Genomic DNA, 23,839 nt, shown 5'->3' with positions numbered 1-23,839 from the left:
AATACTCAGACCAGCCTATCTGGCACCAACAACCATGTCATGTTGAAAGTCACTTCAGGATACTTTCTTTCCCATTCTAATGCTTGGTTTGAACTTCCAGCAGGTCGTTTTGACAATGTCTACGGGCCGAAATGCATTTGGTTGCTGCCATGTGATTGGCTGATTAGATATTTGCATTAATAAGCAGCTGAACAGATGTACCCTATAAAGTGACCTGTAAGGGTATATTCTCAAACCTGCTTGACCACATTTAGGCACAGGCAGAGCCTATGTCAGCAGCACTGGGTACAAGATAGGAAACTGCCCTGGACGGAGCAAACAGTTCATCATAGAGCTCACACACACATAACATCGTCTCACATTAAGAATGATTTAGACCATGCAGGTCTTTGGGGGCTAAGCAAAATCAATGCAAGCAGGCGGCTTTTCTACTTCACATCACACTGCTACCCTAAGAGTTTCTAAACTTTAGCTCCGAAGAGGTAATTAATCTTGAAAGTCTGTAACAGCTTTGCTGTCAGGTACGACACTGAATTCAGTGAAAAAGTAAAAGGTCGCTACTATCCACAGGATGACAGAATCTTTATCTTCTCAGTTGGCTGGCTTCAGCAGTTACTCTGTTACCCTTTTATAGCTCCTCAGCTTTTGTGTTTCCAGCATTCTTATTATTTTTTTCATCTCTATATATTTTCAAACACGTGCGCATGGGAGGCAGCTACAGGGCTTTGAATGAGGGTAATTCCAAGCCAGACCGGGATGTAGCAGAGTGCACTGACTCTTTTTCTCGTTTTTTCTACAGACCGTTCACAGGAAATACCGCCTGGTCCTGATGACGTCAAGTCTGCTTCCGACCACTTTGATGTCACTTCCAGGACCGAGCCTATGAATCAAGACCATTCCGGGTCCGGCCCCTCTGATGTAATTTCCTATATTGGCCTTTAAAAGCAGCCACCTTTCCCCTATTCCCTATTCTACTTTGACTCTGAATTGTGCACCTCAATGCTATCATTTCTCAATTTTGCAGCCAGGAAACAATACACGGGTGGCTCCTACAAACCTTGGTGTGGCTCTTGGTCGAACTTGTGACACTGTACTGTATATAAAATCCAACATCTGTCTGTCTGTCCGCTTTTCATGAGAGAACTACTTAACGAATTTAGATCTTTTTTTTCTATAATTTGCTTGAACATTCCGGTTGATTTTGTGACTTCTCTCATCGCGCTAAGTATTATAGTTCGGTTGCGGCACCAATTTATTTGTGCAAATCCAAGAGACAGGCTGTGGGCCGAGGAGAGGGGGAGCAGGACCTCAGGAGTAGGGAGCCAGGCAGGGCCCTCCTCATTCACACTCCAGCCTCCATTCAAATCGCTCTACCTCTCGCCACGTGTTCTTGCCTCCGCTTAGCTAGTGATACCTGTTTGTTCAGCAGATATTACCATCTACAGATTGTTAAAGAGTAATGTTTGACGTTTTTGAGAGAGAGGTCACAGCTACATGTGTTTTAGAGGATACCTGCTCATTGGCAGAGATATCACATCCATTTGCCCTTCTCCCCACGTAGGGGGCACTCTTCCATCAGAGCTGAACACGATCAGATACAGTGCCAACGTTTGACATTGGAGTGTATCTGCCTTCTGCTTGGCCAGGGATACCTTGCCAACATTTTACAATTTTGGCAAAGAGATCACAGCTACATCCTCGCCACTGATAGCAAAACCAAAAATATTATATTTCAAGAGGCCTTCGGATATGAATGCTATCAATATAAATTCTTCTCAATATAAATTACTACATTTTTTTTTTAAAGTTTGTCCTGTTTCACTACTATGCGGGCAAAGCCACGGGAGACAGCTAGTTTTCTATTATAATATATTAGGGGAGGCAGTGATTAGTATTGCAGCTTCACATATCCAGCGAGTTTTGAACAGGCCTACTCAGTCTACTGAAGAAAAGCTGACCTCTTGAGACAGAGAGCTCTTTATGCTATCGGATGACATCCGTTCTGTTGATTCTGTTTCAGTTATCATCCTCCCTTCATTCTGAACATTCAACAGAGAGTCCCACAAGATGCCTGTTTGTGCTTAATTTACAGCATATTTTACTGTAACCTGCAAAATGCCAGTTTAACATCAGAAGTGAAAGCAGGCTCAAGACTCATATTAGAGTGACCAAATATAATGCTGTAGAAGTGAGATAGAGCAGTTATTAGGTTGTTATATCGATCTGTAGAAGATAAGAAGGAGTGGAGTCGGAAGGCAAAGTCAATCTACGTCCCTACCGTCACCTGGGTAAGGACCAAAAGAATGAAAACGCAAGTACAGTGGACCCTTGACTTACGAACTCAATTCGTTCGTAAGGCTGGTTGTAACTCAAGTTGGTTGTAAGTCAATTTTTCTAATTTACTAACCAAAATGTTATAAAAAGTGCCTAGCCTACCAGAAACAACAATTTCATACTGTACTCACCATTTAATTTAACATCTTTGGGCTACAGGAAGGGAGGAGGAGGAGAATGAAACGGAAGGTGGTTATTGTTTAGAAGGAGCCTCCTTATACAAATCTTTTCTTTGTAAAATTATCGAGATGGTGGATTTCGACATGCTGTACATACCGTATTTACTTCCCAAAAATCAGCATTAGAAAATCAAGTGCGCGTCATACACGAGGAAACTTCTTCTGCTTAGGCTCGCTCGCGCACTCGCGCTCTCTCTCTCTCGCTTGCTTGTTCGCCCACTCTCTCTTGCTCACTTGCTCGCCCACTCGTGCTCTCTCTCTTGCTCGCCCACTCTCGCTCTCTCTCGCTTGCTCGCACACTCGCACGACAGTGCTCGCTCTCTCTCTAAAGACTTCCTATACAATTACAACGCGCATCGTACACGGGGCAAAATTTTGAAAAATTAGGGTGTGCGTCTTACACGAGGGTGCGTGGTACATGAGTAAATACGGTATTAGCGGGATCGGTCACATGAACACCACTCTCATATTTCTGCACAATTTCCTTCTTCAGTTTGATTGTGATCGCTTTCTTTACCTTCGTTACCTTCTCTTCCTTCCTTAGCATTTATGCGTCTTGCTTGCCAAGGTCTTAGTGAATTATATATATAGATAAATCACTGCACTGACCGAAATTATGTCCACAAACACATGTATCTGGGCTCCGACTGACGCTTACAAAAGCTTTTGGCTGTTTGTTTACAATCGCACAAGCGGATACACGTGACCGCATTCGGGTCGTAACGCAAGATGTTGGTCGTAAATCAAAACAAAAATTTTGGTCGTAAATCAAGTTCATATGTCAGGCCGGTCGTATGTCAAGGGTCGACTGTATAAGCAGCTGAAATGAGCTTTCTCCGCAGAGCGGATGGGCTCTCCCTTAGAGATAGGGCAAGAAGTACCGACATCTGTGAGAGGCTTGGAGCAGAGCCATTGACCCTCCACATCAACAGGAGCCAGTTGAGGTGGTTTGGCCTTCTGATACGGATGCCTCCTGGACGCCTCCCTATGGAGGTTTTACAGGCACAACCAGCTGGGAGGAGACCCCAGGGGAGACCCAGGGCGCACTGGGAGGAATCAGATCTCCCCGATGGCCTGGGAACGCCTTGAGATCCCACAGTATAAGTTGGCAAGTGTGGCTGGGGAAAAGGACGTATGGGTCTCACTGCTAAGACTGTTGCCCCCGCAACCCGGCCTCGCATAAATGGTGGAAAATTAATGAATGAATGAATATAAAAGAAAAAGTGTTGTTGGGACCAACATATACAGTGCTAGCCAAGATATTTCTATTCAGTTGCTTAGTGAGCCGAAAAATCTGTGATTGATGGAGCAAGTTCAATAATTATATGATAATTACAAGGTTTGAGCTCAGCAATCGGGGGCAGCATCAGACTGGAATGGTACTGGTTTAGAATGTGCATCTAAAAATAAAGTGTGCAGACAAAAAGCACTCTTAAGATCTATGTATGCTTGGTCTCTGCCAAAACTGTGCTCATACCAACAACTGAACAAAATGGAGCTTTCCAGGGTGAAAACAAATGTCTCATAACAACCATAGCCGCTCCACAGACCTGAAGCCAAACTGAAACCTCGTATCCCAAACTGCACTGAGTGGAAAAATTGAGGAACTTTGAGAATAAGGAGAGGGGTTTATGCTTAAATTTGGGGAGCTGCTGGCAAGCTTGGTAACTTTAGGGTTGTTTGACGGAAAGCTGCAGGCAGAATATGCAAAGAAACACCTATCTAAAAGTAAAAAATAGAAAAGCAAAATACATTTTTCAAAGAATTCTCTAAATCCCATATTAACACACTTTGCATCCAGGCCAGTTTAAATACAAGATTGACACATGGACATTCCTAACATTACTGTTAGTAAAAAGAAAAAAGGATATAAGAAAGAAAGAACATTCTTGGGTTTTACACGACTTATGCTTCAACAGAATACAAAGGAAAGAAAATCCTCTAAGGCTTCTAGACTGAACTGAGTGCATACTGTAAAAGATTAAAATGCAGCCGAATCTTTTGGTAAAACCAAAAAACAAACTGCATAAGCATATACAGCAGATGGAGTCAGATTCATCTCGCCAATTGTTCTTAATTGTGTCAAAACAGATAAACACGTTTTCTTTATGGGCATGTGAGAGTAGAAATGAGAACTACCCATAACAGAAGAAACATGAAAGTGGTATCACATGAACAATTAAAGACGGTAAACTTATAATGTGAGAGGAATTTCCCACTTCTTGTTATTCAATCACAGCATTTTTATCTACTCTCAATATCACAAAACCAAAGTGAAAAATACAGATACTGAAAATATATCAGATCTACTGAATTCACATTATTATTATATACAAATCAAATAGTGTATATCTAATACAGTGTACAATATATTATGCATGGATACATGATTGTCTATATATATAGACAATTATGTAGCTGTTCAGCTGAGTTTGAGGAGACAAAAAATTAAAAAGAACAAAGGAAGCAATTGCAGGAGATGCCAATGATGTTACCCATCTGTCTGTTATCTTTGCAGTCTGAAAGAAACAGACACAGTTGTAGAATAAGGACCTAAAGAAAAGGTGCTAAACGCCCTGCCCTTCACTATGTCCTTCTGTCCATCTATATAAAAGGTCCTAACCAGATGGAATCAGAAAAATAATCAACTTCTTGCAAATGCCATCACTGGCAATGTATTCATGTAGCAGCTTCTTCAGCTTAAGCACCTCCACCTCAATGGGGTCTAAATCCACCTCAATGAAAGGATAAGTGTCAGTTTGTCCGTTTGTGTGTATACCTGGTGGCTATATCTCTGTTATTCCAACAGATGGTGCACCAAACATGAATCCTATACCAAATGGCATATAACAGAGACACATGATTTGCATGGTCCACTGTAAATGTTGACAATGAGGTCTTCGCTGGTTATTAGATTTCAAACTTTCTTAAATGAGTGGCACAGCTAGTGTGTGTATATATATATATATATATATATATACTGTATATATAGATATATACATATATATATATGTTATTACATAGTTTATTGTCAAATAATGTAAAGAGTACGCAAATAATGTAAAGAGTAACACGTGTTTCGCCCTTATTTTGGGCTCATCAGGCATACACACACCACTATGCATTACCTGGTAGGTAACCACCAAAACAATCAGATCGAGACCTAGACTACGAATGCAATGAATATATATATATATGGTGGTAATTCAGCCTGGACACAAACAGACCAGACAAATGTCACAAAAACACACGTTTATTGCTTTTTTCTGCACATAGCACCACACAATGCACCAACCAGCACAAATGGCCTACAGTCCTTTCTTCCTTTTCCCTCCTTCTCTCCTTTAGCCACCTCTACTCCTCTCCCGCAAGCTCTGTTTTCTACCACCTGACACCAGCTCCCCAAATGGAGTGAGATGGCCCCGTTTCTAATGCACCTGGATGTGCTCCAGGTGCTCCTTGACGCTTTTCCTGCAGCACCTCCTGTTGTGGCAGGACTGCTGCAGCCCAAGGCCCCGGGATTGTTCAAGCACCCACTGGCAGTGGCCATGGTGCCCAACAGGATTGAGCTTCCAAGTTCCAGTCCCGTGGCCCCTATGCAAACCAGGGGGGCTGCCCTAATGTGTCCTGGGGAAGGTATTGCCTCTCTCCCAGTCCTTCCAGTCTCCAGAAGTCCCAGTGGGGCAAGGTCCTGGTCGTCTGCCAAAACATATATATATGGATGGAGAGACCTGGAGAGAGGGCGGGTATAGTGCATTACCTGCCCCAGGACAATAGACAGGCAGCATCTCCCCTGGGTTGCTGGGGCATTACAGATTCCCGCTGGGCACTCTTGGAGTTGGAATTTGCTAGAGCTATGTTAGGTTCCATGAGTGCATCCAGAGCGCTATTATGTCGGGCTTCCGCCACAACTGGAAGTGATTCCAGACCTCCAGAATGAGCCACCTGGAGCTCTAATAGGTGCAGCTTTAAAGGAGCCGCCAGCCTTCATTCTGCGAGCCAGAGTCGGGATGGAGAGAGATGAAGCTTGCCGAAGAAGGTGTGGAGTGCAAGAGAGACATAGAGAGAGAAGACAGAGAGAAGAAGGAGAAAGAAAGTTCTGCAGTTATTAGTGCTTTATTGTATTGTGCTGCAAGTGGAAACAAAAGATTAAACCTGTGTTATGCTGGAACTTGTACCCAGTGTCTGTCTGCGTTAGGTTTAGGTGACTGGTTATATATACGAGGGAGGACCCAAAAATAACAGGAATTTTGTTGTTGTTAGGTTGGTACTTGCAGTACATGGTTGGGCCGCTAGGGCGATCTAGTTACACTCCTCACAAGTCAGTCTGCCAAGTGCCATCAGTCTGGAAGGTTGTGCTTGTGTTCAATGAATTTTGTAAAAGTAGTTTTGTGCAAGCGTCGTTTTTTTACGATGGACGATTATCGTGAGCAACACGAGGCGGTGAAATTTTGTTTTCTTCTTGAAAAAAGTGTTGCAGAAACTATTGTTATTGAAACGGTATGACAACCCTGAACCACCCACCCTACTCACCGGATTTAGTTCCGTGTGATTTCTTTTTGTTCCCTCGGATGAAAAAAGACTTGAAAGGAAGGCGTTTTGCTGACGTCGAAGAGGTAAAACAAGAAACGACCAGAGCATTAATGGGCATTACTTCAGACGAATTTAAAAAATGTTTCAAACAATGGAACAAACGGTTAGATAAGTGTATTTCCGCCAATGGAGATTACTTTGAAGGAGACTAATTGTAGTTTGTACAGAAAATTAAATTAAACACATTTTAAAAATATTTCTGGTTATTTTTGGGTCCCCCCTCGTATATATATATATATATATATATATATATATATATATATATATATATATATATATATATATATATAGTGTAGTTCAGTCCAGTTGGTGGAACAAGGTGCCTTTATTTGTGCTGGTGGCCCTGCTTCATATTCTGGACAGATTCCAGTGGGTTAAAAATGCTTCAGATGGAACAGGAAGTGGCCCATTTGAATGTTTTCCTCACACCTCCCAGAAGCCCACTCATGCTCACAAATACACACACATTTTCTTGCTCTCCTGCATACTCTGCCAAAATATTGAAACCCTTGCACTTACCTGGCACACTGAGAATGGAGGGTGAGAGGCCTTCTGTCCCAATTATCTTCACGCTGTTTTGTAGCCACGAGATCCTTACAGGATCAGGTGGGCCAACAGCTGCACATGTGAGATTAAATGGAGTATTTCGGGAGATGTTGACATTTTCAGGCTCTTTAAGAAAAGTAGGGAGTCCTAAAAATGGAGCAAATTCTACATTAAAAACAAGAATATACACATTTCACTTATGCATATTGCGTGACATTGTCAGTTTACATTTTCTTTATTCCAAGATAGACATTTAAATTTGTGTGGGACCAAATGATTTGATCATTATACTTGTAAATAACATCTTCTGTAAATTCACTAGTTGGTGGTCTGAACACTGTCACCAAGCTACTACTACCAGTACCAGTTTATTTTCTCTCTGAAAAGCAATGACGTAGTTTTCACTTTCATACTCCAAGCCAGAGGTTTAGGGGAAAAAAAAATCAGTGTAATTATTATTTATTTAATAAATGAAAATATTAATTATTTAATACTTAGTTTATTCTTAGAGGTTTAAACAGCAATCCCTTATTGGGAGCAGCCAAAGAAGAAGAAAAAGAAGAAGACGACAACAAAGAAACCAAATACAAAATTCCTATAGCAAAACAAATCAGAAACTGGGAGACAATAATTTATACTTTGCCCTTATTTGTACTCTGTTTATCTCCTTAATAACCTCAGAAGCACTAGATGCTTAATAATACATGTCGTTTAACATAATGAGGAGATCATAAGTATCACATCTGTGTCTTATTTATTTTACACATGTAACATATACTTTTGTCACTCTTCCAAGCGAAGCTGAGCAGAAGAGCCGGTATTTAACATTTTTGTTGTTTATTAAGTTTTCATCTTTTGTTAATTCTGCTTTTGGCATACCTTTGAAAATAAAATTATGTGTTTCTTTAATTATTCAATTTATAAACATTGTGCTTCTATGTTCTTTGAAGGCATTCCTTGTGTTTTGTGTAGGGAACCCTAAGAGGCGGGGCCACCCTGATGTCACAACAACAACATTTATTTCAATGCACGTTTTCACACAAAAGATGCAGCTCTAAGTGCTTTACAAGATGAAGAAAGAAAAGTTTTTGAAAAATAAAAATATAAAAATTAGATTATGCAATGCTAAGTAACAAAGAATAAAGTAAGGTCTGATGGCTGATAGGACAGAAAAAACAAAAAACCTCCAGAGGGCTGGAGAAAAAAAAAAAACAAAAATCTGCAGGGGTTCCAAGGCCATGAGACCACAAAGCCCAAACTGGGCAAAACAGGTCACGGATAAAGGACCATCTTCAGTCTTTATATTCTGAAGCTGAGAGTTCAGTACTTCACTCAGGTTTTTAAAGTGCATTAATTGTAAGTTTTGATTTTCTGTACTTTGGATTTTGCTTTGGTTTTTGGGATCTCTAACTGTTGGATTACATATTAGAAATTATTTGCTCTGGATTGTCTTTGAGGCAAGTTCCTTTGCCTTATTATTCATCTATTCTCCATTTTGTGCTTCATTATTTATTTACAAATAAATGTCCTTAAGCCAGAGAGGTTTTAATGGCTTTTCTTCTCCCTTGAACGGCATTTATGATAGTTTTATGTACTTTGTATTTTAAAAGCCTGTTCATTGTTTTTTGGGACTGGCTAGACGAATGCCTGCCTTTGGAGCTGTGAGGTCAGGCTGCCCGGGGTGAGGCCTATTTTATCCAGGCTTGGGAAGACCCTGGCTTCATTTAGGGGTCCTTTTCAAAGCCTCACTCCCTTTCAAAATTGGGATTTGCACTCTGATCACAACACCTCTCTCATCTTGAGTCATGCACATTATGTGGATTACAATTTTAAAATGGTCCCAATATGAGTGTGTCCTGCAATAGATTGGCAACTTGGGCTGGGTGGTTCATGCCTTACACTCATTATTTATATTATAAGCTCCTTCCCTAATTCAATAGAAATTGAAAGTACTATAAAAAAATGACATCAGTGTTTCATGCGTTCTGAATCATAGTTGAACGAGAATTTAGATGAGTGGCTACATTAATAGATTAATATTTGATGAGTTTTAGAAAGGGAATAAATAATAAAAAAAAGACTCACCTAATACTTCAATTTGGATAGGACTGGACTCAATGTTTGTATTATTTACTCTCAGTCGACATTTGTACTCCCCAGCATCTGAACGCTGCACGCTATTTATGCTGAAAGGAATCAAAGCAAAATCATTAATGAAGAGAAATGCGGACAATGATCAAATGCAATAGAGCAAAAAGGTAAGAATCTGCTTTTAAGAGAAGTTAAAGGCCTATTTTATAGTTATGAATACAATGGATTTGTTTAAAATCTACAGTTCATTTCAGTATGAGCTTTAGTAATACATTTTAATTCAAGTCACAGTTTAGGCACTGTCTGCATTGTTTTTTGTAGGTACTTGGGTTTTCCAAAGACACACATGTTGGTGTGTGTGTGGCGTGCACTAGTGTGTACTATAAAAGACTGGCACCCTGGCCATGATACTGTGAAAACTACCTCCATGCCACCCTGTCATTAGAGCAGCAGGTTTAGAAAGTGAATAGACACCTGGAAGGGGAGACTTTGTGGCACCATAGGTGAGTGATGCCAGCTCCTTTAATCTACAGAGACTGCAGAAAGTATGCAGACCCCCTTCATTTTCCACACATTTTGCTATGTTGCAACGTAGTGCTAAAATCATTTAAATTAACTTTTACCTTCATCAAGAAATACTCAAAACCCCAGAATGACAAACAGAAAAAAAGATTTTAGAAGTTTGTGTGCATTTATTAAATGCTGAAATATTCCATCAACACAAGTGTTCAGACCCTTTACTCAGATCTTCACTGAAGCCCCTTTGGCAGTGATTATGGCCTGGAGTCTTCTTAGGTTTGACACAACAAGTTATACACCCCTGGATTTGGGGATTTTCTGCTATTCTTCTCTGTAGATTCTCTCAGGCCTTATCGGGCTCCATCAAGACTATCATTAGACAATGGTTTTCAGGTCTTTCCAGAGATGTTCAATTGCGTCTTAAGCTCTAGCTAGCACTTTCAGAAACATTCACAGAGTTGATCATAAGCCACTCCTGTGCTGTCTTTGCTTTGTGCTTAGAGCATTGACCTGTTGGAATGTGAACCTGCTGCCCAGTTTGAAGTCTAAAGTGCTCTGGATTAGGTTTTCATTAAGGACATTTCTGTACTTTCTCCGTTCAGCTTTCCCTCAATGCTGATTAGTCTCTCTCTGTCTCTGGTGATGAAAAACAACCCCACAGCATGGTATTCATAAAGTGATGAACACTACCTGGTCTCCTTCACATGAGACACTTAGAATGGAGGCCACAAAGTTTCATTAAACTGGGAAATCTGGTTTCTCATAGTCTGAAAGTCCCTTAGGTACCTTTTTGCAAACTCCAAACAGGCCTTCATAACTTGTACGGCCAACCTGCCAAAAAGCCCAGATTAGTGGAGTGATGCACTGGTGGCTGTCCTTCTGGAAGTTTCTCCCATCTCTGAAGTTCAGCCAAAGTGACCAACAGATTCTTGGTTCCCTCTCTTACCATAGCCCTTGTCCCACAATTGTTCAGTTTGGCTGAGCTCCCAGCTCTAGGAAGAGTTTGGTTGTTCCAAACTGTTTCCATTAAAGAATTATGGAGGCCACTGTGCTCTTGGCAGTGTTCAATGCAGCAGAACTTTTTTGTAGTCTCTCCCAGATCTGTGTCTCAAAACAGTGCTGTCTCTAAGCTCATCAGGCACTTCTTTGGACCTCATGTCTTAGCTTTTGTTCTGATACATACTGTCAATTCGAGGACCTTCTGAGACAGGTGTGTGCCTGTCCTTATCATGTCATGCAAGGCACAGAAACATCTCAATGATGATCAGAACAGAATGGGAGGCACAAGTGTCATAGTAAAGGGTCTGAATACTTGTGTCAACTTTTAATTTTTCATTTTTAATACACTTGTAAAAATGTCTATGATCTGTTTTTACTTTGTCATTAATAAAAATAATAATAATAATAATAAGGGTGCTTTACATACAGAGTAAAAAAAAAGACAAAAGTTCATCGAAGAGGAAAGATTTGACTTGAGATTTAAAGGAGGTGAAAGAGGAGCAATGTTGGAGAGACTGAGGAAGAGACTTCCAGAGTTCAGGGTGAAGAGTCTGGTGTGTGGGACAGTAAGGAGATTACTGGGATTTGAATGTTGTTTGATGAAGGACAACATTAATTGAAATAATTTTAGCATAAGGCTGCAACAAAACAAAATGTGTAAAAAGTGAGGGAGGGGGGTCTCAGTACTTTCTAAAGGCACTGCATCTTTCATCTATCTGCCTGTCTTTACTGCATATCTGCAAAGCAAATTCCACAGAGACTCCTTCTCAAAAGTGCTCTTCCTTTACATTGTAATGCATGTGTGTCTCTAATTACCACAACACCCCCACCAAATGTAACATTAAGAGGGGCAGATATGCATGTAGCTGCTCCTAAATCTCTTACTCAGGTTCTTCCTGTCACAATTAAAGGGGCAGACTAATTACGACAACACCACTCCTGAAACAAATATTTTAAGAGAGGCTGAATTAAATGAGATGGGCCTGACTTCAGCCTGCAATACCTATGACGCAGGTCAGGTAACACCCACAACGTCAGTCGCGAAACACCTTTTGACTCAAATAACCCTCCCATGGCCCTAATCTTAACTATGCGGTAATGGGGCCCTAATCTTAACTATGCGGTAATGGGGCCCTAATCTTAACTATGGGGTAATAGGGCCGTAGTCTTAACCATAGTGTAATGCGATGGCCGTTTTGTGAATGACGGTGAGGTTGTTTCGTGATGTTGGGCCGTTACAAGACTGACCTCATAGGTACTGCGGTCTGCGACTACACTCTGTTGAATTAAACAGGAAAGTCTGAGCGCATTTTAAGGGACTAAATTAAGAATGAAATGGATTGATAATCAAGTTTACACAAAAGAATGAGCTCAAAAAGTTACCCAAAAGGGGAAAAAAACAGAAGCAGTGTAATAAACTCACACACAGAACCTTTAATAGCATAGGGACAATTTTGGAATCAGCCTAACCTGCACATATTGGGGACATTGGAGAGAAACCAGAGCACCTGTAAGAAAACCTACAGAAAGAAGTTAGAGAGAATGTGCAAACTCTACAAGGACATTAACTGGGCACAGGTTTCAATCCTTGAACAGATGACCCTTGAGGCACCAGAGCTACTTACTGTGTCACAATGCCACCCTTAAAAAGCAAAACACAAGAACTAAAAAATTACCAGGTTAAGACGAACCAATTCTAAAATGATAAACATCTAATAGGAAATACCAGAAGAAAGCAAATCCAAAAAAACAGAATCCAGAGTAAAAGAGAGAACTGTTACACAATGTCACAAGACCCACTGGCAGATTTCTGAAAGTAGACAAAAGGAAACAAGAATTGCTCTAAATAACTCTAAAGTAAAGCATATAAGGAAAGCTAGAATTACTAGTGCATAACCAGCAGCCGGCGGCACGGTGGCGCAGTGGTAGTGCTGCTGCCTCGCAGTTAGGAGACCCGGGTTCGCTTCCCGGGTCCTCCCTGTGTGGAGTTTGCATGTTCTCCCCGTGTCTGCGTGGGTTTCCTCCCACAATCCAAAGACATGCAGGTTAGGTGGATTGGCGATTCTAAATTGGCCCTAGTGTGTGCTTGGTCTGTGGGTGTGTTTGTGTGTGTCCTGTGGTGGGTTGGCACCCTGCCTTGGATTGGTTCGTGCCCTGGGATTGGCTCCAGTGGACCCCCGTGACCCTATTTGGATTCAGCGGGTTAGAAAATGGATGGATGGATAACCAGCAGCCAGAAAACAAAGTCAAGCAAATATTTGTTTGCTTCATCCTGATACGTTAAGTACATGCCTACTAATTAACAGTCATTAGGCCTGCCTCTGGTTGGTTTTCAGTCAGACCAATTGAGCATCATTAAGGAGCTCCATGTAATGAATGTAATGAATTATTTAACATTCTATAAGGAGCTCAAGCTGGAATTCAGATTCCACTAAACAGAGAATGTGTTCAGAATCAATAAAGAGTTAAGGGAAGGCGCCATGCGCAGTGTGGCAGCTCTGAGGTTAAGGATCTGCTCTGGTATCCAGAAGGTTGCCGGTTCAAATCCCCATTACTGCCAAAAGAGATTCTACTCTGCTGGGCCCTTGAGCAAGGCCTTTAACTTGCAATTGCTCCAGGGGAGTTGTACAGTGGCTGACCCTGTGCTCTGACCCCAAAGGGGTGTGCAAAAACGAACAGATTCCTAATACAAGAGAGAATCCTGACTAGCAGACATAGATTTCTGTTACCCGGTTATGTGGCCATGCAAACTGCACTTTAGTTTATTAACGGACACCGTCGTTTATTTTAATAAAAGCCCTTTTGCTCTTTGGGCAACACAGTGGTCCAGTGGTAGTGCTTATGTTTCACAGCAAGGAGACCAGGGTTTGTATCCCGGGTCCTCCCTACATGGAGTAGGCATTTTCTCCCCGTGTCTGCGTGGGTTTCCTTCGGGTGCTGCAGTTTCCTCCCACTGTCCAAAGATATGCAGGTTAGGTAAATTGGCCCTGATGTGTGTGTGTGTGTTGGCCCTGCGATGGACTGACGCCCTGTCCAGGGTTTGTTCCTGCCTTGTGCCCTATACAGGCTGGGCTAGGCTCCAGCAGACTCCCGTGACCCTGTTTGGGAATAAGCAGGTTAAACAATGGCTGACTGACTTTCACTCCGTGTCCCACCTCTGCCTCTTATGTGTCCTCATCTCAGTACATGACTATCAATGTTCCAGGGTTCAAGAAGTATGGTAGCTACAGCCAACCTGGACCATCACAGTAGCATTTAATGGTCTCCCCATATTTGCCTGGATTTCTAGTTGCATGCTGTCAGATCAACAAGTAATTCTGAACTGCCCCTGCATTAGGATGCGGATGCAAATGTTTATGCCCTGCAATGGAGTGGCATCTGACCTGGAGGGATAAAAATCCTCATTCTGGAACTGCAGACACTATATTTAAAGCAGCCTAGGTGTAAAGATTTTGTTTTGCTCAGAAAGTATGCAATGACCAGTAAAAGCAATCTTTGGGGATATTTAACACACAATTTATACTGTTTTATGTTATCTCAATCTATGCATGCTTGCTTTCATTTTTATATAAGTGTGTAATCTTTGCATTGAATGAGCCGATAGTTTACAACCTAACAGAAAAAAAGAGCAAGAGATTAAACAGATAAACCACCCAAGATCAAAGCACAGCTGTCCATCAACAAAATTCCTAACCAATCATCTGTGTGTAACATCACAAAGTCCAGAACGCCATGTTGCTTTCGGCATAAACTACAGCCTGTCTGAGGGTATTGAGGAAAGAGAAAGAGTTGCCAGAGACAGAGATATAAGAAAGGCAAAGGGAGGGACAGAGGGACTCCATTCACCTGAGCATCAAATATGTTGTCCAGACATCAGCTCGACTACTGAATTTAAACAAGTCAGCCGGGACGACAACTTCTTTTGACACTGATGTTACCTTTATTTCTAATTTTCAGTAAACTTTCTGACTTTAAAGCAAGGGTGCATTCTCATTTAGTACTATACATCTAGGTGTCACTATCCATTTGTAACTTCTGTTATATTTTCTTCTGCTTCTATTATTCTACTCTTATTAAATTATACTTTGTGTTACATTTCTTCCTTACCTTAAGTCAATGAAGTAATAAAGTAAATATAGGACATCTGATGTAAAGAGACTGCCACTTCCTTTCTCACAGAGTTAGCAGGCTGAGGACAAAGGTCCTCGATAGAGAGAAGACTGTGGAAGTGATGCATTGTTGGCTAGTAAGTGGCATTCACAAAGGTGTATCAGTTTCTAGGTCATTCTTGGGAGACCAAAGTAGCATTTATGTCTGAGTTTCATCTGGGGACACCTGTATGGTGTTCACGCAAAGCTGTCATGTTCCTGTGTGGAGTACTGAGGAGTGATAAGTTGTGCAGGCCTCACTCATAATCAGTACTTAATGTGGATTTGGTCTGTGTGTGTGTGTGTGTTGAGGGTGCAAAAGTAGACCAATCCAAAAGTAAACTTGGTGAGTTCCACTCACCCCATGATAATACAGCATCCTTTGTAGCATGTGCTCCTGCTTCTGCCTTTAAAATTAAAGGAATGTGTATGAGCATAATAACTGAAATACACATTAATGCTTTTCGTGTCAAAAATGTAATCTTATGCTTAGAATGGAGGGATGAAAACCCAGAATCAGATGTTTATTGCATCACTTTGGTATACACTAAAAAGCAACATGGAAAACAAGATCATTCTTACTAGACATGCTAACAGGTCGCTCTGTAATGAACTGGCCAAAATTCGGAAATACCAAGAGGTCTAAAGCTACCGAAAAACACCTTGACATCAATGTAGGGCAGGGGTCTTCAGTCACAGTCCTGGAGGGCGCAGTGGCTGCAGGTTTTTGTTCTAGCACGGTTGCTTAATTAGAAAGCAATCCTTGCCAATAATTTAATTGCATGGCTTGTTAGTGCTTTAACTCTGTAAAGTCAGGTTATTCTCATATCCTAGATTTTTTTCCCCTTACTAATTATATCATCCAAATGATTTGATGGCTGAAATGGAGGAGTAATTCTCAGTCCTTCACTTTTTTCTCTTCACTTTCCTTCCAAGTATTTAATTAAACCCAATAGTAAATGATAAATACACACAGGTGTGAATGGTAACAAGCTAAATGGAGAAATGCTGGTCTCTTTTGTCATTTGCTTGTTATTGCTAATTAGGCGCAATTACAACTAAGAATACAGCTGCTTAAGACAAAAATAAGCAATAAGGGTTCAAAATCTTAACTAGCGAGACAACTAAAGTGAAGCACAAGTGTTACTTGAGCAATAACGGCTTCTTATGACGCAATTGGGTTGGAGCAAAAACCTGCAGCCACTGCGGCCCTCCAGGACCGTGATTGAGGACCCCTGACATAGGGCATTAGGCTAGCAGATAAGTTGAAGTTGAAGAACGTTACCTGCAAGTCGAGACTATGGTGGAGACTCCTTTGTCTGTAGCTTGCAAATCTTTCATTACCATTTTGCTCCCATTTATCTCTTGGCCATCTTTGATCCACTCAATGTTGAGGTGATGATTAACCTCATACAATTCAATTGAACAGTTAAACCTAATTTCAGTTCCTTCCGAAATGTGAATTTTTCCAACAGTGGGTTTAAATGTCAGTCTTTGGTTCTCGTCTGTGTCCATAGTTATCTTTGGCTCAGTGCTGAAATTAACATACGTGTCTGTAACGCTGTGAATGTCTAGAGCACTGCTACCTAAAATAAAAAGAGAAGCAAAAAATTATTAATCCGTTTATTTACTGAACCACTAAGTCGTTAGGTGCAGAGCAGCAAATACATCTGACTAGAGCATGAGCCCATCACCTGTCCCATTAACAAAAGAAGACATGGGGTCAATTTAGAATAACCAATTAACCTAACATATGTCTGTGGGATGTGGAAGGAAAACCAAAGTATACGCTCTTAAAAATACTGGTTCTTTAATGGCACTTTATGGTCCTTTACTGGGTTGTTTGGTTCCTAGTAGAACTATTGCTTGACAGTGCACTACTTCATTCAAGGACAGGTTCTTTGCATAACAAGTTGGTTCTTTGTGCTTTGAAACTCTTCCCAATATGTATCTGGGCTTAGCCTGTGTTAATGAATAGAAGCAAGAGTCCTTTCAAAACCATGAATCATTGGCATTTCACAAATCTGTTACCATCTACTCATGGTTATTTACTGTGTGGAGCCTGTTATAGATCTCGATAAGTAGAGGTTCTTTCTAGAACTTTCATTTGGATGGCTCTTTTGAGAGCCAAAAATGGTTCCCCTATGGCATTGCTTTGAAAAACCAGTCTGACACCTTTATATATATATATAAGAGTGGACCTTGAAAAATTAGTGGACACAAGGAGAGGCCATGTCTTCTATACAGTAAATCCTTGCTATCCGTGGATTCTGTTCCCACAGATTACCCTCTATTAGCAGCAAATCACAGCACAAAATAAATTCAGATAAGTGTGAGATTACACAATAACAGGTCTATGATGCCCCTAGATGTCTGGGGCTGCACATGTGATACACTGAATGGATCAATGTGTGTCTACCTGCTACCGAGAGTTGTGGGTAAACATTGAACCCCATTTGTGATGGGGACCGAACCTTGCAATTATTTCCCATGAATGAGGAATTCCCAGTAGTGCAGTTCATAAGCTTACACTAAGTAAGTCCCTGCCCTTTGTACACATGGCCTGTCGCTGCTACCAATTTGATGGTTCAGTGAGGTACTCCAATGTGCCATTGCTGATGTCACTCACAGACTCTGGCAGTGCACATTAGAAGATGATCAAACTTGAATACATAAGAAGTAAAAGTCATAAACAAGGTTTCCATAAGTGAACCTGCAGAAAGATCATTACCCAGCTTTGAGGGGTGAGAGCGGAGGGCTAGTTCTCTATCCCGAGCCAGAGTCCTACCAAAACCTAACCCCATTTTTCCCCATTTGATCATTGCTCAGTATCTGTGGGTATTTTCAAGAACATAACTCCCATGAATAACAAGAACTGACTGCACACCTGACAAAAGCCATACAGCTGAAGCGTTGTGTCTTTAATCTTCTTTCCTTTTCAGTGAAGAAATAACCTTTAACATACATTTCCTTTGCAAATACACACAGATGCAGCCCTACACCAACTCCATATACAGTGGTACCTCAGTATACGTCCTTAATCCGTTCCAGATCCTTGGACTTATACCAAACTGGACGTATACCAAACAAATTTTTTCCATAAGAAATAAAGGGAAAATGATTAATCTGTTCCCATGAAAAAAAATCCTATTGTTATTGGCATATTATACATTGATGGGGTTGTATAAAATAATTGAAACACTTCTTAATACCAAAATACATAAATACAAAAGCAATTAGATGAAATAAATTAAAATTTAACCTCAATTTGCTTTTTAATAACCTCTTTGTTTTTCACAATCGTAGATACCGTCGTTCTCGTCATACGATATGCAGCAGCCAAGTCCCGGATATGCATGTCACCTTCATACTTTTCAACAATCAATTCAAATTTACGAGAAAAAACACAAAATCACGTGAAAATTCACAGAGAGTTATAGCGCGGGTTGTTCACTGAATGCTAGCGACTGCCGTACTGACGCTTGTGGGCAGTCGTGGCTTTGCCTCGGGAGAGGTAAACAAGGGTAGTGTAGTGTTCTCTAAATTGAAGTAGCGCCACACTCAGAATATCATTTTGAATGCTGTTTATTTTGAACCATGTTTACCCAACTCTCCATACAGCGTGCCTTCTAAACCACACCCCTCCCTCCGGCACTCATACGCCTCAAAAGACGAAGACCAAAGCAATCAACACCCGAACATAAAGCAATGGACAAAAGCATCATTGAACAATCATATACAGCAGGTAGCACGCGGATTGTTCACTGAAGGCTAGCAACTGACGTTCGTGTGCAGTCGTGGCTTTGTCTCGAGAGAGAGGTAAACACGCGAGTCGTATTCCAAACAAAGTTTGTATACCAAGCAAAATATTTCATGTCCAAACAGGACATATATCAAGTTGGACATATTCCAAAACGGACGCATACCAAGGTATCACTGCATGTTGTAAGAGACAGCGGGCAGCTCAGCCCCTGATATGGAAGGATGGGGAAAAGCAATTTTTTAAGAACACTGCCTCCCCCAAGTTACTAGATGGCAACATCCCTGGACTGCAGCAGTGCCCCAGATTCCTGCAGGGCACTATGGGACATGGAGTTTGGCAACACACGTGGGTATCGCCAGGGGATGCTGTGGGAAGATGGTGGGAGATGAAGTTCTCACCTAGCCCGGAAGTACTAGTGGATCACAAGGATGGAAACCCCAAAGTACTTCCGGGCTGATCAAAAACTTGACCCAGAAATGCTGGCAGGTCACATGGTTGGAAGAGCAGAAGCACTTCCAGGTCAAGGACTATATAAAGGACTGCTGAAACTCAGCAAGTGAGCCAGAGTCGGGAGGAGGTGGACAAAGCTTACTGGGAGGTGTGAAGGAGAAAAGAGAGAGAAGAATATTGTGTATTGTGTTTATTTGTGGCTGTGGCGCTTGGAGGGCATTGTTAAAAGAAGAAAAATATCTTCTTGGTGCTTTTACACTGTGCCCTGTGTGTCTGTCTGTTGGGTTTAAAGGGCAACAGTGACCCCTTTGCCCACAATATATATAGTCAAGAGTGCACTTAGGCAACAACTTTAGGGCTCCAGTGAGGTAAGAGAGTCCACCCCGAGTCGAGAGGGGGCGCTGTTGTGAACACCATCTACTTTTATACCTGTAGTTCGGAGGGATGCCAGCTGTTAAGTTTTAGGTTTTATTCACTTATATAGCACATTGAAAACAACTATAAGTTGACCAAAGTGTTTTACACATAAAAGGTAACAGTATGAAATAAATAATTATGAATATTATAAATAAAGAATTATTAAAAAGAAAACCAAAAAGAAAACATTTGAACACACATATACCAACACGCAAACATTAATAGCTTATATAAAATTATGTAAAATAAAAATGCATACATAAGATGAACACAGTATAAACAATATAAATAGAAAGATTTAACCACTCAAACTCATAAGCTAAAAAGCAAGTGAATAAAAGTGTTTTTTTTAGCAAAAACTTAAAACTATGAAATGTGGGAGCTGACCTTATTAAGAGGGGCAAACCGTTCCACAATTTAGGACCAGCCACCCCTCAGCCTAATCCGTGTGCATGGGACAAACAGCAATCACTGATCTGAAGACCTCAGCTGCCTGGCTGACGAATATGGAACAAGAAGTTCAGCTAAGTACCATGGAGCCGACCCATGTAGGGCTTTAAAAACAAACCCCCAAATCTTACAATTCACCCTGTAACTAACAGGGAGCCAATGAAGAGAGGCCAACATCGGAGTTATGTGATCCGTTTTTTTGCTGCTGGTCAGAACGCTAACAGGGAGTGATATCACTTCTGCTCCAACTCAGGAGCCATGAAGACCAGCAAAAGTATGTGTTCTTTAAGGACCCGCAACTGAGGAGAACAGAATGATTTTGAATAATGAATCTTATTTTGGCCCCTTGCATGCTCTTTTCTTTAAGCTTATTTAATCCACCATTAAACAGGGTTTCCACAGTGCGTACCTCAGCAGGCTGACACTCTCTCCCTTTGTCATACAGTATAGACAGTATGCATCTCCCAACGTGCCTTATAAATACGTAAACCTTATTACCCTTGTTATACATGGTAAATAAAAGCAAGTGACAAGGGCAAGGCAGCTTGAGTGATTGAAAAACAAGCCCTGAGAGTGTTCATCTCAGATTATTTTCCCATCTGCCTCTGGCTGCCTGACAGTATAATAAAAGTTGTGATTCTAAAAGGAAAAAATTCTGGCTGGACAACTTGTCCAGTTTTGCTTGTTTTGTATCGTGCTGTGTAGTGTCCTTAGCCCTTCTCACTATTCCAAATTTAGATGTACTTTTTCTTATATCAAGTTTGTTCTGCCAAATCATTTTAGTGCTGCTGAACAGAAGTCCAGTAGTAGCAGCCCAATTGTTATTACAATTAATTACCACTCCCTAGAAAGCCAAGATTATGACTAAAATATGTCTACGTAGGATCATTTAGTCAAAATGTGTGGCACAAAGATTCTCCTGGCTGCATGACGCGTCTAGGGACCTGCATTCAATTTCCTGTCCAGTCATACTTGTCCTGTGCCTCTGTTGATTTCCTTTGGTTACTTAGAGTTCCCTTCGAGAATCCAAAGATGTACTGTTTACAAATTTTATTTCATATGGTTTCCTTTTATTATAAGCCACTACCGAGCACCAAACTAAAGCTTAACTGTTTGTGTATTGTTTTCACAGTTGAAGTACAGATAGACGTGACAATCTCTGAGCCACAGAGTCAGTGATGGGGATTGAACATCAGCCTTGCGCCTTAATGTCTCAAACCGTAGTGAAAGTGGTGGGAAAGGACGCCTGGTGAGATCTGCATTCTGCTTTGTGCCCAGTTCTGTCTATAGGCTCCTACTCTTAAAACACATTCACAAAACAGACTGGTGACTGACCTAAAAAGAGGACCAAGGTTATGGCTGAAGTTGCCATAGTGGTTAACCCTTTGTACTGCACCAAGCTGATCAGGCAGCAAATTATTGGCTGTCAGCAAAAGGGGGCACACAGTTGCATAATTTTAATTGGCTGTCAATTTTCTGTCTGGCCAAGACATCGGCAATTGCAGTCTGCAAGTCAGACACGCCACACAAGTCAAAGTTGCATAATGGGACTTTGGCTTTTGATTTCACATGATTATATGTTGGGGGACTTCTTATGGACTTTCAAGAACACAAAATTCAAAGGGACAGACAATCACAAATACCTCCAACAAGAAAAATGTCATTAACAAAATCAGGAGTGCGCTCCCCTCGACTTTCTCATACACTGAGTCAGAGGAAAAGGTCATCAGAACCACTTTCAGTTGCGTAATAATTCTCAAATATTATATCTCTTTGTTTCTCATTATAACTAATTGATAATATTGAAACACAACATTTATCTCTATTTATAATCAAACTTTATATTAAAACGATATTTTCACACTTACGGAGGTCAAAAACGGTGGTGGAATTTTGTCATGATTACATATGCATTACCTAGATCATGTGCAAAGTGAAAAGAGTTATAGTCACCTAAAAACAGAAGTGTTAGCATTATATAATATTTGTTGCAATAAATTGATATAGGTAAAACTGCATTTAACTACATTTAATTATGATAGTGATGGCGGAAATTAAAAAAAATATGATAAAATTAAACGTATTACCAGGAACACAACGGGAACACAGCACCTTATTGTTCCCATTATATCTTCATATTATTTGAATGAATAATAGTTATTGAAAGAATATGCTGTGGTATAGCAGGTCTGCGGGTTCAAAAAAATGGCCAGGTTTTAAATCCGTAAAGCTGTGTCAATCTCCGTGGGCGCGATTGCATGACCGTGGGGAGTTAATGAGGTAGTTGGAGCGAGTCACACCTGCACGTGAGGGGTGCGATCGTTCTCAACTGCTTCATTGGCTTCCTGCAGCATGTGATTAAGGCGCTGCGCCCACGGAGACGGGGATATATACAGGTACCAGGAAAAATGGACTGAGGAAAAGAAGAAGAAAAAGGAGGTTAAAGGACGTGAAACAACAGTCTTAGCAGGAGGATCTGGCCACCTGGAAGGAGAAGACAGCACGAGCTGGGGCACCGCGAAGGAGCGTTTGGCTGTGGCTCTCTAGGGGCTAGTCCATCCCACTGAATGTTCGGGTGGAGTGGGGTGAGCAAGGCAGGTGGGCTCACCGATGAATCTGAGGAGTGACTACGGGAGTGTGAAGGAAGAAGGGAAGAGAGCCAATCTCGGACCGTCTGGTCATGATGCCTGGAGGTTGGCCGAAAGGAGCTTGTGGCTGTTGGGTCTCCGCTGGCTATGGGAGCAATGGGTGAGCCAGGGAGGATGAGATGGAGGTGTGCTAAGATCGGAATAAAAGAGACTGCCTTTTAACTTCTGATTTTAACCTTAATTTTTAAGAATCATTTGTTTATTTTTTTTATCCCAACTTTTCACTGTTTTTATAGATTTATTTACTAGAACTGTGGAGCGCTGCACTAACGTTTTGTTTGCTGATGATTAATAAAAGCACCTTTGTACTGATTGCACTATCCCCTAGCTTCATTAGAGAAATGTCCTCATTTGTCAGCTCATCTCGGTGACATTACCGACGGTGTTGGGTTCAAGACTCCCGAAAGTCGGATGGGAGCATGAAGCGAACCTGCATCCTCACATATGCGTTATATTTGAATGGCTGTTCAAATAAAATACTATTTTTGGTTGAGTAATTTTTCTCAAATTTCATATGTTTGCTTTTTATCATTATAAATATCTACACAAAATTTGAATCATCTATCTGTAAATATAACCATAGTCTACTTTAAAATTCACAAAAGTATTCCGTCAAAGTACCACTTCTGCTTAGCAGAACTGGCCCAAAAGTTGACAGGATTCCTCATTTTTGATATAAAACAGGTGCACAAAATCTTACTG

General features: G+C 41.0%; 1 protein-coding gene across 1 annotated transcript in view; it reads right to left on the bottom strand.

Moving 5' to 3' along the window:
* mertka (c-mer proto-oncogene tyrosine kinase a) overlaps nt 1-23,839 on the bottom strand; it is a 122,813-nt gene that overhangs the window by 69,717 nt on the left and 29,257 nt on the right. The window contains exons 2-4 of the mRNA XM_039738534.1: nt 16,695-16,995; nt 9,738-9,838; nt 7,626-7,799 (exon numbers count right to left, since the gene is read on the bottom strand). Of these exons, the coding sequence (XP_039594468.1) occupies nt 7,626-7,799; nt 9,738-9,838; nt 16,695-16,995 (576 nt within the window). The remainder of the gene's footprint in view (nt 1-7,625; nt 7,800-9,737; nt 9,839-16,694; nt 16,996-23,839) is intronic.

Source organism: Polypterus senegalus, chromosome 16 (assembly GCF_016835505.1).
Source record: "Polypterus senegalus isolate Bchr_013 chromosome 16, ASM1683550v1, whole genome shotgun sequence".
Lineage (NCBI taxonomy): Eukaryota > Metazoa > Chordata > Cladistia > Polypteriformes > Polypteridae > Polypterus > Polypterus senegalus.
Note: the sequence above shows the minus strand (reverse complement) of the source record. Positions and strands in the feature narration are given on the sequence as shown.